The 13,147-nt window shown below is 42.6% G+C and overlaps 1 protein-coding gene across 3 annotated transcripts in view; it reads right to left on the bottom strand.

The window, feature by feature from the left end:
• The window catches only part of clstn2a (calsyntenin 2a), a 395,978-nt gene extending 385,957 nt beyond the window's left edge, over nt 1–10,021 (bottom strand). For 2 of the 3 annotated variants that reach the window (XM_067995446.1, XM_067995448.1), the window contains exon 1: nt 9,797–10,021. In XM_067995446.1, the coding sequence (XP_067851547.1) occupies nt 9,797–9,878 (82 nt within the window). In that variant the 5' untranslated portion in view covers nt 9,879–10,021. Of the gene's footprint in view, nt 1–3,451; nt 3,572–9,595; nt 9,616–9,796 lie in introns of those variants that run through there. The other variant, XM_067995447.1, reaches the window with a different exon arrangement.
• Between the last annotated feature and the right edge of the window lie 3,126 nt (nt 10,022–13,147).

Below are 13,147 nucleotides of genomic sequence, written 5' to 3'. Positions count from 1 at the left end.
GGGAGACACAATGGGCTCGATTTTTCGGACCCCCGAGCCGGTGGGCTTGTGGCGGGAGGGCTCCGAAAATTGGGGATTCCCGGGGCGGGTCCGGAGCCCGGCTCCAACCCGCCCACTTCTGGGTTCCCCAGTGATGCGCTTACATGCGCGCGCAGCCCCCGTATGCGGGACTCCCGCCGGCAATTAAAGCTGGCGGGATGCCACTTAAACTAATTAATTGGTACTTCAGGTTGTTAGCAGACCTGATTTGTAGGATATATTAGGAGGGGTGGGATTTTCATCTCAACTGAGACTGTTTCCCGTACTGGGGGAAACACTCCCAGTTGAAATGGACGTGTTGCAGCCATCAGCCTGTGGCAGCTGCAAAGGTCCATTTGACAGGTTGGGGGGAAGAGACACTCACTCATTGCAGGAGGCCACTCTGTCACTTTGGACAAAGTTTGGCCTCCACCACCCTCCTCCTAACAATAAAATTCACAAACTTGCACACTTACCCCGGTGATCCTACCTTGCGGACCCCCTCAAACATGCATCTTCCAGATGGGGGCCGCCGTAGCTGCAGTCATGACCTCCTCGGAGGACGAACAACATCACCAGCCTCGTCGTCCACGCCGTCCACCTCTGACACGTGGAGCTCCACAACACAGTGCTGTGACACATCCACCTGCACAGCAGGAGGGAGGGCAACCGCAGAGAGAGATGAGTCACAGAAGGCACTACCCTCGCCATAGGGTCGACAGACAGAGGCTCAGCTTCTTGGACCTCTCTGAGTAGCAGTGCATACGGAGGCTCAGAGTCACTCGACATGTAGTCGTGGACATCTGCAGCCTCCTTCATGCCGAGCCGCTCCCGGCTGGCCCGAGCACCATCTTCTTACCTGTCGCTGTCAAAGTTACCACTGCCCTCAACAACTTCTCCATCACATCCTTCCAGGGTGCCACCGGGGACATCGCCGATGTCTCTGTCGTCTGCACAAAAGAGCCCTGCAAATACACCTACACCCACTCTGCAGTGACACAATGGGTGGCATCAGGTGTGGGTCTTCATGGTGATCCTCAGGAAAGGGCATTATTGCACAAACCAGACAAGATTCGCAAAGACGTGGCAGTAGTGGTGACAATATAATATGTAATGAGAGTTGTTCAGAAATCAAATATAAGTAAAAACCATGACAAACCCTCAAACACCCTTGTGCATCCCCTTCATGCTCACGACACGTTTGCCTTACGCTTCCTACTGCACATATGTGATGCATGCCCTGTGGCTGCAGCACAGGTAGTGGCAGGTTGAGTGAGGCTGACCATGAAAAAGATGCATGAGAGGGTGAGTATGAGATAGAGCCATGAGATTGTATGAGGATTGGGTTGAGTGGTAGTGGTGGGATGAGTCCTGGCGAGGTGAGTAAGTGCAGGTAAGATGAGGATGAGCTTTGAATGGGTGTGAGGAGTGATGTGATAGAGTAGTGTTGGCAGTGCAGAAGGAGATGTGGGGTGGGGGCTGTGATGTGTCAGACGGAGTGTAGGGGAATAAGTGTACTCACTTCAGCTGACCTACTTAGGTCATTGCAGCGCCTCCTGCACTGTATGCAGGTGCACGATATGTTGGTGGTGCAGGTGACCTCCTCTGCCACCTCAAGCCAGGCCTTCTTGGTGGCAGAGGCAGGCTACTTCCTCCCGCACGCCGGGGAGAAGATCTCTGTCCTCCCCCCTCCTCCTCACCCCATCCAATAAGACCTGGAGTGAGGCATCATTAAACCTGGGAGCAGCCTTCCCCCTGGGCTGCTCCATGCTGTAATTTCGCCTATTTTCTGCAGCATCAGTGAGTGGAGGACTGCCCCTTTAAATAGGGCTCCTCCAGCTGACAGCCTATGATGCGCCTGGGCAGTCCACCCGCTGCGCAGCTTTCCAGCGCGAAACCCGGAAGCCAAGGTAAGTACCTTCAATCAAGCTGCGATTGCGTGCGGAGCACCCCAAATTCACTGGGCACGTTACCCACGTACCCAGTCGACCCCCCCCCCCCCACCAGCTGCCAACCCGCCTCCCTCCTAATATCGGGCCCAATATGTTTCTTCAAAATAATCAAAGATATGGAGGAGATTAAAGTAATCAAGCTTTTTAACTTCAACAGCAAACATATGATTAGAAGGCATAGTAAAAAATTTAGAAGCATTCAGCCACTTCGGCTCAGTAGTAGCATCTCCCCTCTGAGTCAGAATGTGGTGAGTTCAAGCCCCACTGCAGGACTTCATCATATAAATTTAGGCTACACTTGAATGCAGTACTTTCAGAGTGTTGCACTGTCTGAAGTGCTGTCTTTTGGATGAGATGGTAAATGGAGACCCCTATCTGCCTTGGTGGGCACAAAAGATCCAATGGCACTAGTCGGAGGAGAGCAGATAACTTAAGAATGGTTCTATAAATAAACATAAGTAAACTATCTTAGTCACAATAGAGACAGAGACCATGCGAGAATGCATTCAGCTTTTGCCATTAAGATTGTACTGGTTTTGTCATGAAGTTTGTTCTTTCTTAAAGTATTGTTGAATTACACGTCAAGCTGCAAGAAACTGTCAATTCATCGCTTCAAAAATAAAGAAAATTGCATTCCGATATCTATACTCTGTTCAAATCCATTCCAGTTATGTAGCTGTTTCATGGTCATTAGTTAAGCTTTTAGAGACATGTCCATGACATTTTGTGAATGAGTAGTTCTTTTAGGCAATAGGAAGTCACCATAGTTGAGGTACTGTCTTCCACTGATTGCAACACTATTTTTATAGAAAATAGTGATTAAATACCAATGGACTGTAAAGATCCCAAACTTCAGCAGATAACTTAAGAATGGTTCTATAAATAAACATAAGTAAACTATCTTATTCACAATAGAGACAGAGACCATGCGAGAATGCATTCAGCTTTTGCCATTAAGATTGTACTGGTTTTGTCATGAAACTAGTCCCATCAAATAATGTAGAGAAGCACATTAAATCTGATCCATGATTATTACATGGGATATTTAATTAAGTACATCCATCACAAGCAAACAAAAATACGTTTGGCTGCTCATTTATTGAAACACGTTTAAGTTTACTTTTATGCATAGTCATTTGGCTCCTCTTCATTTGCAAAGAAAGATTTCAGGTATGGTAGATCACAGTATTTACTGAACAGATGGTGCTCACTCTGGTTAATAGTCTCCATAATTTGTGCCCATAATTAAAACTATTTTAAGATGTGATAATTGTAATTGAATAGTAAATATTTAATGTAAAATAGTATTGCAGCAAAGATTGGGAGGCAGGGGTGAGAAAGTATATTCATCTGAATTATCCCACAATTTAAAAGGGAAATATCCCTGCATTTAGTGCCTCTAAGTTGTTATTCTTGTGGTTTAAGCTTAAACTCTACTGATCAGAGGTAGCCAACAAGCATATATTTTGTAGATGACTCACCCTTCAGTGACATGAAGTTCCGCTTTACTGATCTGATGAACTGGAAATGTCTTCTCTTCCCAATTCATGGTGTCACTGAAGCACAAGTTCATTCACAAAATGTCTGCTCCCCAGCTACCTCTGACCACAAGAACACAAGGACAATGAAATTAGAGACCCCAATATATACTTTAAACATTTAAAATTATGTGACAGTTCAAATGCATTTAAAGGCTCAATGCATCTGTATTACAAACAAAACTGACAATGCTTGTTTTTTTTATGTGATAGGCACAATTTATCTCTCTCAGAAATAAATGCTGAATCACTTCCTTTTCTACTTAAAAATCTTGCTGGAACCCAATCCTTATACTTATTCAAAAGCGAAATACTGTGGATGCTGGAAATCTGAAATAAAAACAGAAAATGCCGGAGAAGCTCAGCAAGTCAGGCAGCATCTGTGGAGAAAGAAACAGAGTTAACCTCTCTTCAGAACAGTAAGATGTTGAAGAATCCTTGTACTTATTCCTTCAGGTAGTCCTGAAACTCTGAACTTTGGGGTAAATAAGCATCAGGCAAACTTGTATGAATCTCCACAAATTGAGTGACCTACTGCTTCATTTAGAACAAGTGTATTGATAATCTGTAGATGAAAATAATGAATACTTGTATGAGTGCACTGTGAATTCCAACATAAAACTGTAATTGAGGGGGTGTGAAGAGGTAAAGTACAAAATATCTTAATAGTTGAAATATAAAAATAGATTCCTATCCTCCACAATAATATAAAATCTCATTCTACCATAAATTAGTTTTAACTGCACATCACCTTGAAAGCATGAACTTGTGAAAAATGAATTACTCTGAATATTATATCCTCAAAAATAAAGACTGCAGCAAAAAAAGTCCCTGATCTTACTGAATAACTGCTATATAACTCTGGGACATGAGCTAATAATCTTTTCAACATTTTATGAACATTTTTATGTGAATTTCTGTTAAGCATTACAAGTGTCTGATCAATAACAGAATTTGTCACCTATTACTCCAATATTCACCTTTTAATACTGAATAATCAAGAAGTAGAAACCAATGCACCAATTATCACATTACTATAACTTATTAACATCATTAAATAAAACAACAAGGAGCGTAAACTGTATTTGTCTTAGTTTTTACCAGCCCAGATATCTGCCCCAGTGGACTGAATGGGATCTCAATTCTCTTTATGTGACATCTAGACGACTTCCACTAAGACAAACCTTCAGAGAGAAATGCAAACAGGGTGTGCACAGTGGGAAGTGCTGGTAGAAAACTCTGATTAAATATGTCAAAGCATTGCAATAAAATAATTATTTTGGCTGTACGTTTGGAACCATTCCACATAAAATGGTAAAACATATTTCCAATTTGTCTAAGCTTAGAAATGATCAGAAAGTAGTATAATATCCACAGAGATAGGATTGCTGAATAAACAAGTTCACTCATAAGCGGGAGAACAAATCCAATGGCTAACACTTGAAGGATTTTTAATGGCAGACTGAAATAGTTATCAAATAGGGGGTAAATAGCCATTTCAGTAAGAGCTTTTTAAATGGTTTATAGCAGGGTTGTCCAACTTGTTGACCTGGGGCCATATGCAGCCCCCTTGCTCTGGTAATCAGGCCCTTGAAGTAACTCAGCTCAATTTGTACCTATACTTCTGGTTTATCCTGTTTGGTCTTGGAGGTTTGGAAATTACTATTCTTTGGTCATTCTTCGTTGATGGATAAATCCTAAATCACAATACCAAGATTTGTTACTATCGGCAACTTGTGATGCATGCAAAGTAATGAAAACATGGATTTAAACTCCATGTGGGTAATTTTGGGTGATAGTGTAAAACAGGCAATATTGCTTCAGCTGCCCTTTATACATCTCTCCTCCCATATGTGCTCCTGGGGTTCCATAGTAAGCAACTATGTAGCCCATGTAGACAAAATGGTTGGTATTCCTGGTTTCTAACATTCTATAAAACACACAAGTATGTAAAGATGTGTTTTTTCAGTATTTACTCATCATTACCTTTATTCTATTGCCCAATTTGAAGTGCACAGAAATTACACATTTATAGATGCTTTGAATTTACCGGTGCCACCTATATAATGTGCATTTACTTACATTAATTTCAGGTTGCAATAGAACCAGAGTACTTGACATTACAACAAAGTGATGCATGTCCTTTGGCAAATGTATTATAAACACTAGTTCAGAAACTGGATTACCCTCGGATCTTCATAATGTGAACACATCCAAATGTGAGCCAGTTGTAGTGCACATCCTTTTTATTTTACAAAAGCTCTGGAAATAAACTCATGGACACTTAGCCCAGTAGTTCTGGAGTTCATAGATTGGGCTGACCTAACCTTGAAGTTCTCTACTCCCACTGAATTCTTGATGACTAGGTCCTAACTAGAAAATGAAGTACCACAGAGAAATAAAAAAAGTGCTCCACCCCAGAAGTCTGCTAGCTAAAATAAAGTATGACAGTCATGAACAACGGCAGGGTACCTAACAGCAGAAACAAAAAGGTCCCAATCACCTTTAATTTCTTGGGTTGTCCCTAAATTTTCTCGACTATCCAGCATCTCGGACCAGTCCAGTTTTGACCCAGATCTAAGCGAGCTGTGGTAGAACACCCAGAATGGTCTTCTGGGAGCCATGGAAGGTTGTTTGGGGAATCCTTTGGAGCTGTTTCTGCTCCGCACCTAGCGCTAACCATAGCACAAAGGACACTGAAATTGGTACATCGAAGAAGACCTCTATAAACTGGGGGAAATTAAAAAGTGAGTGAAATTTTTCCTAAAAAGACTCGCTAAAAGCCAAAGCCCGCCAAATATGCGAGCGGATTAAAAATATTGATTGGACGGCTACTGCCATTAACTTTGTGAAATATTCTCATCAATGGTTTGCAGTATCTCTGTTCAGTACCTGTGGGAGTGCAGACACCACTGCCATTTTGAGTAGTGTGGATTATTCAATAGAAGGCCACGGTTTTAGATTCTCCTACCCTCAAACTGAGACCACTGTTTCTGCTAAAGCTAACCCATACGGGAACCGTCTCAATATAGACACTTTGATGAAATAACGAGTAAGCTCAAGGCTGTTATTTATAACCCAACTGGCAGCAACGATCACATGGGGGAGGGGTGGTCACTGGGTCTTTAGTCATTCACAGACAGCCAATATAAAATAACAAACTATTTCCCAAGATGTTATGCCGCAGGTCACGCTCGTTGTTCCATGGCTTTCGGAGTATCAAACTGACAAGATTTCGACAGCGTGAATGTTAAGGTGGCTCAAACTGTTCGGCTTGTCTCAGTGTTTTTTACTGATGATTGGCATCCTTTTAGTTAAAAAGCCAATGCACATCCCTTGTCCTTCAAGAAAAGATACGTGCCATCTATTCCATAGTGAAAGTTAAAATCATTGATTAAGATGATAAACTGAATTTACAAAACAGCAAACTATGTTGAAATATTACCAGACGCTCATTTTACATCGCCGTTGCCTAAACGATGCTATCCAATGTTTAAACTTTTGCAAACCTATACCATTGTTAATTCCGAAAGAATTACTCCTCAGATCTACTACACTACCTCCAATCATCTGTTCCATTTCTGCAGGTGTCGAAGTACCAAAACCCAGGGTAATTATGCATGAATTCCCTCTCTCTATTCCACACCATCACTTACTAATAGCCTGTATTGCGAATTCTGTGTTGCTTCTGATTTACGACCACCTTCCATTTCGAAAACGGAACTTAAAAGAAAAATTCACCCGATCTGCAGATTTTTTTCCTATAACGACCCCCGATCTGGCGCGATTATCGCGAAGCGAAATAAAACTTCGAAACATAAAACCAAATGGCCCATTGTATTTCGACCATTAAACCCGTATTGTGTGACTGCACTCTTTTAGGTAGGATTTATGTACCTTTTTCGAATATGCAGCAGTTTTCAAAGGCTGTACATAAATCAGGCATCATTAAATCGGCTGAAACAGCATGGTTCATTACAGCTGTTATCCCAACCGTGAGACTTGGTTTTGTGGTTATCTTGACGTTATCCATTGTGAACCTGATGCTATGCAAGTTCAACTCATCCTTTCGCTGTTGTACATCTGTTAAACTTCACATCTGCCACCTCACCACTCCAATCAATCAGATGTTTATGTAAATCTAAATGCAACTAGATTGCAGCTATTAAACAGAAATGCCTTACATCTGCTTTGAGTTTCAAATACAGTTGTTTAAGTAATTGAATAAACTTAATGCAAATTATGAGAAAATTGCATCACTACTGTGTTGTGTGTTACACACACATACACCCACATGGAGCAAACAGAAATGTAAGGCTTAGAGATAAACTGGTCCTTGAGATCCTTTTTTAATACGTTAGCCTTTTGTTGTTAATGGCAACAATATATAAAGTCCAATATTTATTCAAATATTGCTGGAAAATGAGCTGAATTTTACGACATTCCTTCAAGGATTCCAAAAACTAATCTGTGAAGAGTGGTTTTCTAAAATTCCCCTAAACTCGACGTTTATTGTGAGGCCAGGTTCCAAAACAAGGCCATCCTTTAGCGGTCCTAGTGGAGACGAGACAAGTGATACCAGGTTTTGTTTAGCTGGGAACCATTTATTCAAGTGACACATGTGTGCAGTTACAGTAACTCCAAATGGTTCAGTGTACACTACACGTGTAGACGTATCTTGACGTGTATTATAACTCATTATCACTAGGTTTCCTTATTCACTCTGCTATGGTGTCATTTACTTCCTTTTTTCTTCACGAAGCGACTGAAAAATAATATAGCGTGACACCTATTACTCGTGCTGGCTTTTTAAAAATATCTGTCATATGTAAAGTGTGATAGAAGGTCTAACAGTGACAGGAAGGTTACAGCAATTGGATGCAACTCTCACCTCTTTAAACTCCTATTCTGGATCCAATACTCTAATTTAAATGATTATCAGAATTACAGCACATCCGCGAGGGCGCAGAACAGGCGGTAACGGATTTGCCGCCCGATTTTCCTAATTTCCCCAACGTGTTCTGTTTACGTCTGTTAGAAGTCACTCACCCGGTTGACACCAATATGTACATCCCATTAAAGTATAAGACGTACAGTTTAGTACAAACACTGGTCACAGCCGTGTTTACCTGGTAGCACATTGAGGGTCAGATAACCAGAGCTGTATGGGGTAAGAAAGGCGCTAATTAACCCGTCAATTTCTCACTTTTACTCGGATGTGATCTTCAGAATCTCTGATGTTAATGAGACTTTTCCTGCACTTGGAGTATAATTTGCCTCTTACTGAGATACTGAAGTATCGGCCACACGATTCTAAGCACACATATAAAACTAAACTCCGGCATATTTTGATAATCCATTAAATTGTTTAGAATCGATTTTTTTTCCTGATTAAATCCGCGGTCTGGGGCTGAGGGAAGCTCAGGAGGAATAATGTGATTATATCGCGCGTGACAAGAATCTATCCTTCATTCGGTTATCCCGACAGGTCTCTCAGGAGCCTGAGAAAATAATTAAGTTCTGAGGAAGGGGTTCAATGTCCCGAAGGGGCTGCTGCATGATTTTATCCGAACTCACCGATTTCGTAGTGGTCAATTTCACAAGTAACCAAAATCCTGTGTGACAGGTTTTGCATCGATTTGAATCGTTTCTAGCATCTTGATTATTTACTCTTCCCCCCCAAATAACCCGATGCTTTTATTTTATTCCAAGGGGACTGAGTTTACGGAAGGTTATTTGTTTAAAGTTGTTCGGGTTGGTGAGCTGCACATCGGGTCTCAGGGAACCGACAGTCGCCACGTGACGGTGCACATCAGCCCGAAATGCGCTTATGTTCATAATCCCTCTCCTCTGTGCAAGAGTTCACAAGAACGGACTCATTATTAACTCATCTTCTAGACAAATGTCACAGTGCAATAGTAATTAAATAGCGCGCATTACGTAGGTTTGAACGTTTCTGGGCCAGCTCTACCGAGTTTTAAATTAAAACACCAGCCTATATATATATATATATAGAGAGAGAGAGAGTTTTACAGCGGGACTCACAAATCCGACCCAATTAAACGAATCCAAAGTATGTCTACCAACCCGTCCCCGATTCCATTTCCTGCTACAACCGACAGTGAGACAGACCACAAATACATTTATCAAACTGTGCCAATCAACATTTGCAATGTTACGGTGTTTTCCGACGCGTCGCTTTCGCCAGAGCGATGAGCTAAAGACGGTACGAGGGAGGGTCACCCATCATTGCACTGTCTGCGCCGACCTAGAGTTCTCCTTACCCACCTCTGTTTGCAAGGACGCTGCAAAGCCAGCCGGTTACCAAAATAAACGCGCTTTTCTGGGCGCTCGATATTCTCAGCTGCATGACGGCCACACGTTGACACTGATTTTTTTTGTTTCCCCCGGGGTTCTTTCTTTGACACCGTATCGAAATGAAAATGACTGAAAACGGGTACTAGCCAACGACAAAGCCAGCAAGTCTGCACCGGCCGATGTTAAAAGCCGGCCAGTACTCGCCGCATTAAAGGAAGAGAGAAGCACAGATTAGCGCAACCCGGGACCACGGCGACGTCACGGAGAGGCGAGCTGAAGATTCATACATATTCATTGCTAACATCAAGTTCCCAACTCCTGTCACTCCCAATGAAGGGGCACTTCGTGCATCTTTATTTACTGTAATCCCAACCTCCTTCACTGGGATATCTCCTAATTCAAACGTGTTCCCTCACTTATCCCTTCCACCTTGCACTCTTCCATCACTTAGAGTCGAATTTGGCACTGATTACTTGCATTCTTCCTTGTGCTGCTCGCTATTTTTCGCATAGATTCAATTTCGAAGTTTAAAAGCACTAGAACCTATATTTGTTACATTGTGATGCATATCTGGCGGTAAACATTTGTTCTGAATGAGACAGTCCAATGAACACAGTGCTCTCAGGAACAATTCAGTCAATCTTTATAACATGAAGAAATCAAGAAGCAGAAAAGTTGCCGCCTTTAAAGACTGGGCTAAATCATCAAGAACTTGCATTTATGTAGCACCTTTACCATAGTAAAACGTCCCAAGGAGCTTCACAGGACAGTAATCAGACAAAAATTAACACTGAGCCAAAGAAGGGGTAATTAGGATGGTGACTATAAATCTTGGTCAAAGAGTTAGGTTTTAGGAACATCTTAAAGGAGGAGAAAGAGGCGGAGGGAATTCCAGAGCTTGGGGTCTGCACGGCTGAAGGCAAGGCCAGCAATGGTGAGGCGAAGGAAGTGGGGGATGCACAAGAGGCCAGAGTTGGAAGAACCAGAGTTCTCAGAAGGTTGCAGGGCTGGAGGAGGTTACAGAGATAGGGAGGGGCGAGGCCAAGGAGGGATTTGATTAAGAGGATGAGAATTTTAAAATTGAGGCGTTGATGGACCGGGAGCCAGTGTCGGTCAGCGAACACAGGGGTGAAGGCTGAATGGGACTTGGTGCAGGTTTGGATACAGGCAGCAGAGTTTTGGTTGAGCTCAAGTTTATGGAGGGTGGCCAGGAAAGCATTGGGAAGTTGAGTCTGGAGGTTATAAGGCATGGATGAGGGTTTCAGCAGCAGAGGTAGGGGCGGAGACGGGCGATATTATGGAGGTGAAAGTCGGTGGTCTTAGTGATGGAGAGGATATGGGGCTGGAAGTTCAGCTCAGGGTCAAATAGGATGCCAAGGTTGCAAACATCATGGTTCCTGCTGAGACAGTGGCCAGGGAGGGGGGATGGAATCGATAGCTAGGGAACAGAGATTATGGTGGCAGCCGAAGACCGTGGTTTTGGGTTTCTCAATGTTTAATTGGAGGACATTTTGGCTCATCCAGAACTGGATGGCAGACAAGCAGTCTGTCAAAACATAGGCAGTGGAGGGCTTGAGAGAGGTGCTGGTGAGGTAAAGCTAGATAATGCCAGCGTAAGTGTGGAACCTAATGTTGTGTCTTCAGATGATGTCGTCAAGAGGCAACGTGTAGATGAGAAATAGGAGAAACAATGAGACAGATTTCCAATGCACAGGGCTGCAGTTGCTCAATCAATTCAATAACAATTAAAATAGATCAAATGATTTTAAATGAAAAATGTATTGAACATGTATATAATTTTTGTAAATTACCAACATTTTAATCTGTGAGTAAAATACTTCCCCCACCACCCCTGTATAAAATGCTGGCTGGCACTGATGAGAGGGATAGACCTGTTGGGGGTTGGATTGCTTCCCACTCAGTTCCAGATAAACTTACAAAGCCCTTAACAGGTTAGGCAGTCCAAGCTGGTCAAGCACTAATAAACTTGATGGTATTCTGTTCTAGTTTATGTGGCTGAAACCATTGCCAGAACAGTCGTTCATACATTCATACAGTTTCAAACCTTGTCTTTTGCCAACCTGCATTTAAAGGGTGCATTTACACTTCAATTTTTACGTCAGTGCGAAGCAGGTGTAAATCCAGAGTTAGGGCCCATTCCAACATCGGAATGGAGTGAGACTCCCTGGAGGAAGTAATCTCACAAACTGCTTCAGTCTCACACTTCACAGAGTGCATTGTCAAAACATACCCAAGGGGTCCCTTGGAAATCCTTTATGCTTTTTAAACCTACCTGCAATTAATTTAAAAGTTAAGAGTGGCAATGCAGACATTGCCACCCACATTGCCTTAATATTTAAATTTAATTGCTGGGAAAAGAGCTCTGCATGCACAGGGCTCTCTTCTGGAGTACTGGAATACTGTGTACAGATTTGGTCTCCTTACCTAAGGAGGGATATACTTGCCTTAGAGGGGGTGCAACGAAGGTTCACTAGATTGATTCCTGGGATGAGAGGGTTGTCCTATGAGGAGGGATTGAGTAGAATGGGCCTATATTCTCTGGAGTTTAGAAGAATAAGAGGTGATCTCATTGAAACGTATAAAATTCTTAGAGGGCTTGACAGGGTAGAGGCTGAGAGGCTGTTCCCCCTGGCTGGAGAGTCTAGAACTAGGGGGCATAGTCTCAAGATAAGGGGTCAGCCATTTATGACCAAGATGAGGAAAAAAAATTTCACTCAGAGGATTGTGAATCTAGGAATTCTCTACCCCAGAGGGCTGTGGATGCTCAATCATTGAATATATTCAAGACTGAGATTGATGGATATTTGGACACTAAGTGAATCAAGGGATATGGAGATAGGGCAGGAAAATGGTGTTGAGGTATAAAATCAGCCTTGATCATATTGAATGGCAGAGCACATTCGAGGGACCGTACGGCCTACTCCTGCTTCTATTTCTTACGTTCTAATGTTCTTATGTTCTGAGCAGTACAATTGGAGTTGCAGCCTACCATTGTAAGCAGGGTACTTCCCGGCTGAACCCCAAACTGTAGCCAAAGTTACCGAGTCTTATGTAAAGGGGGAGTGACCCTACAGGGAGACAGTGTTCATTCCATTTCAGACAAATAGAAACTACTTATGTGGATTTCCTAGTAGTTTGATTTGAGGACTGCAGTTTTTATACTGACAGTGTTTCATTATGGTATCCATGAGCCAGCCTTTAGAATTTGCAGTACTAAATCCAGCTCCCTTCTCCTGGCAGCAGATTAATGTGCCCACAAAAATCTGGGTCTATGAGTTATTGACAATATCAAAGCTCACA

The sequence above is a fragment of the Heptranchias perlo genome, chromosome 13 (genome assembly GCF_035084215.1).
Source record: "Heptranchias perlo isolate sHepPer1 chromosome 13, sHepPer1.hap1, whole genome shotgun sequence".
NCBI lineage: Eukaryota > Metazoa > Chordata > Chondrichthyes > Hexanchiformes > Hexanchidae > Heptranchias > Heptranchias perlo.
This window is presented reverse-complemented; position numbering and strand designations above follow the sequence as displayed.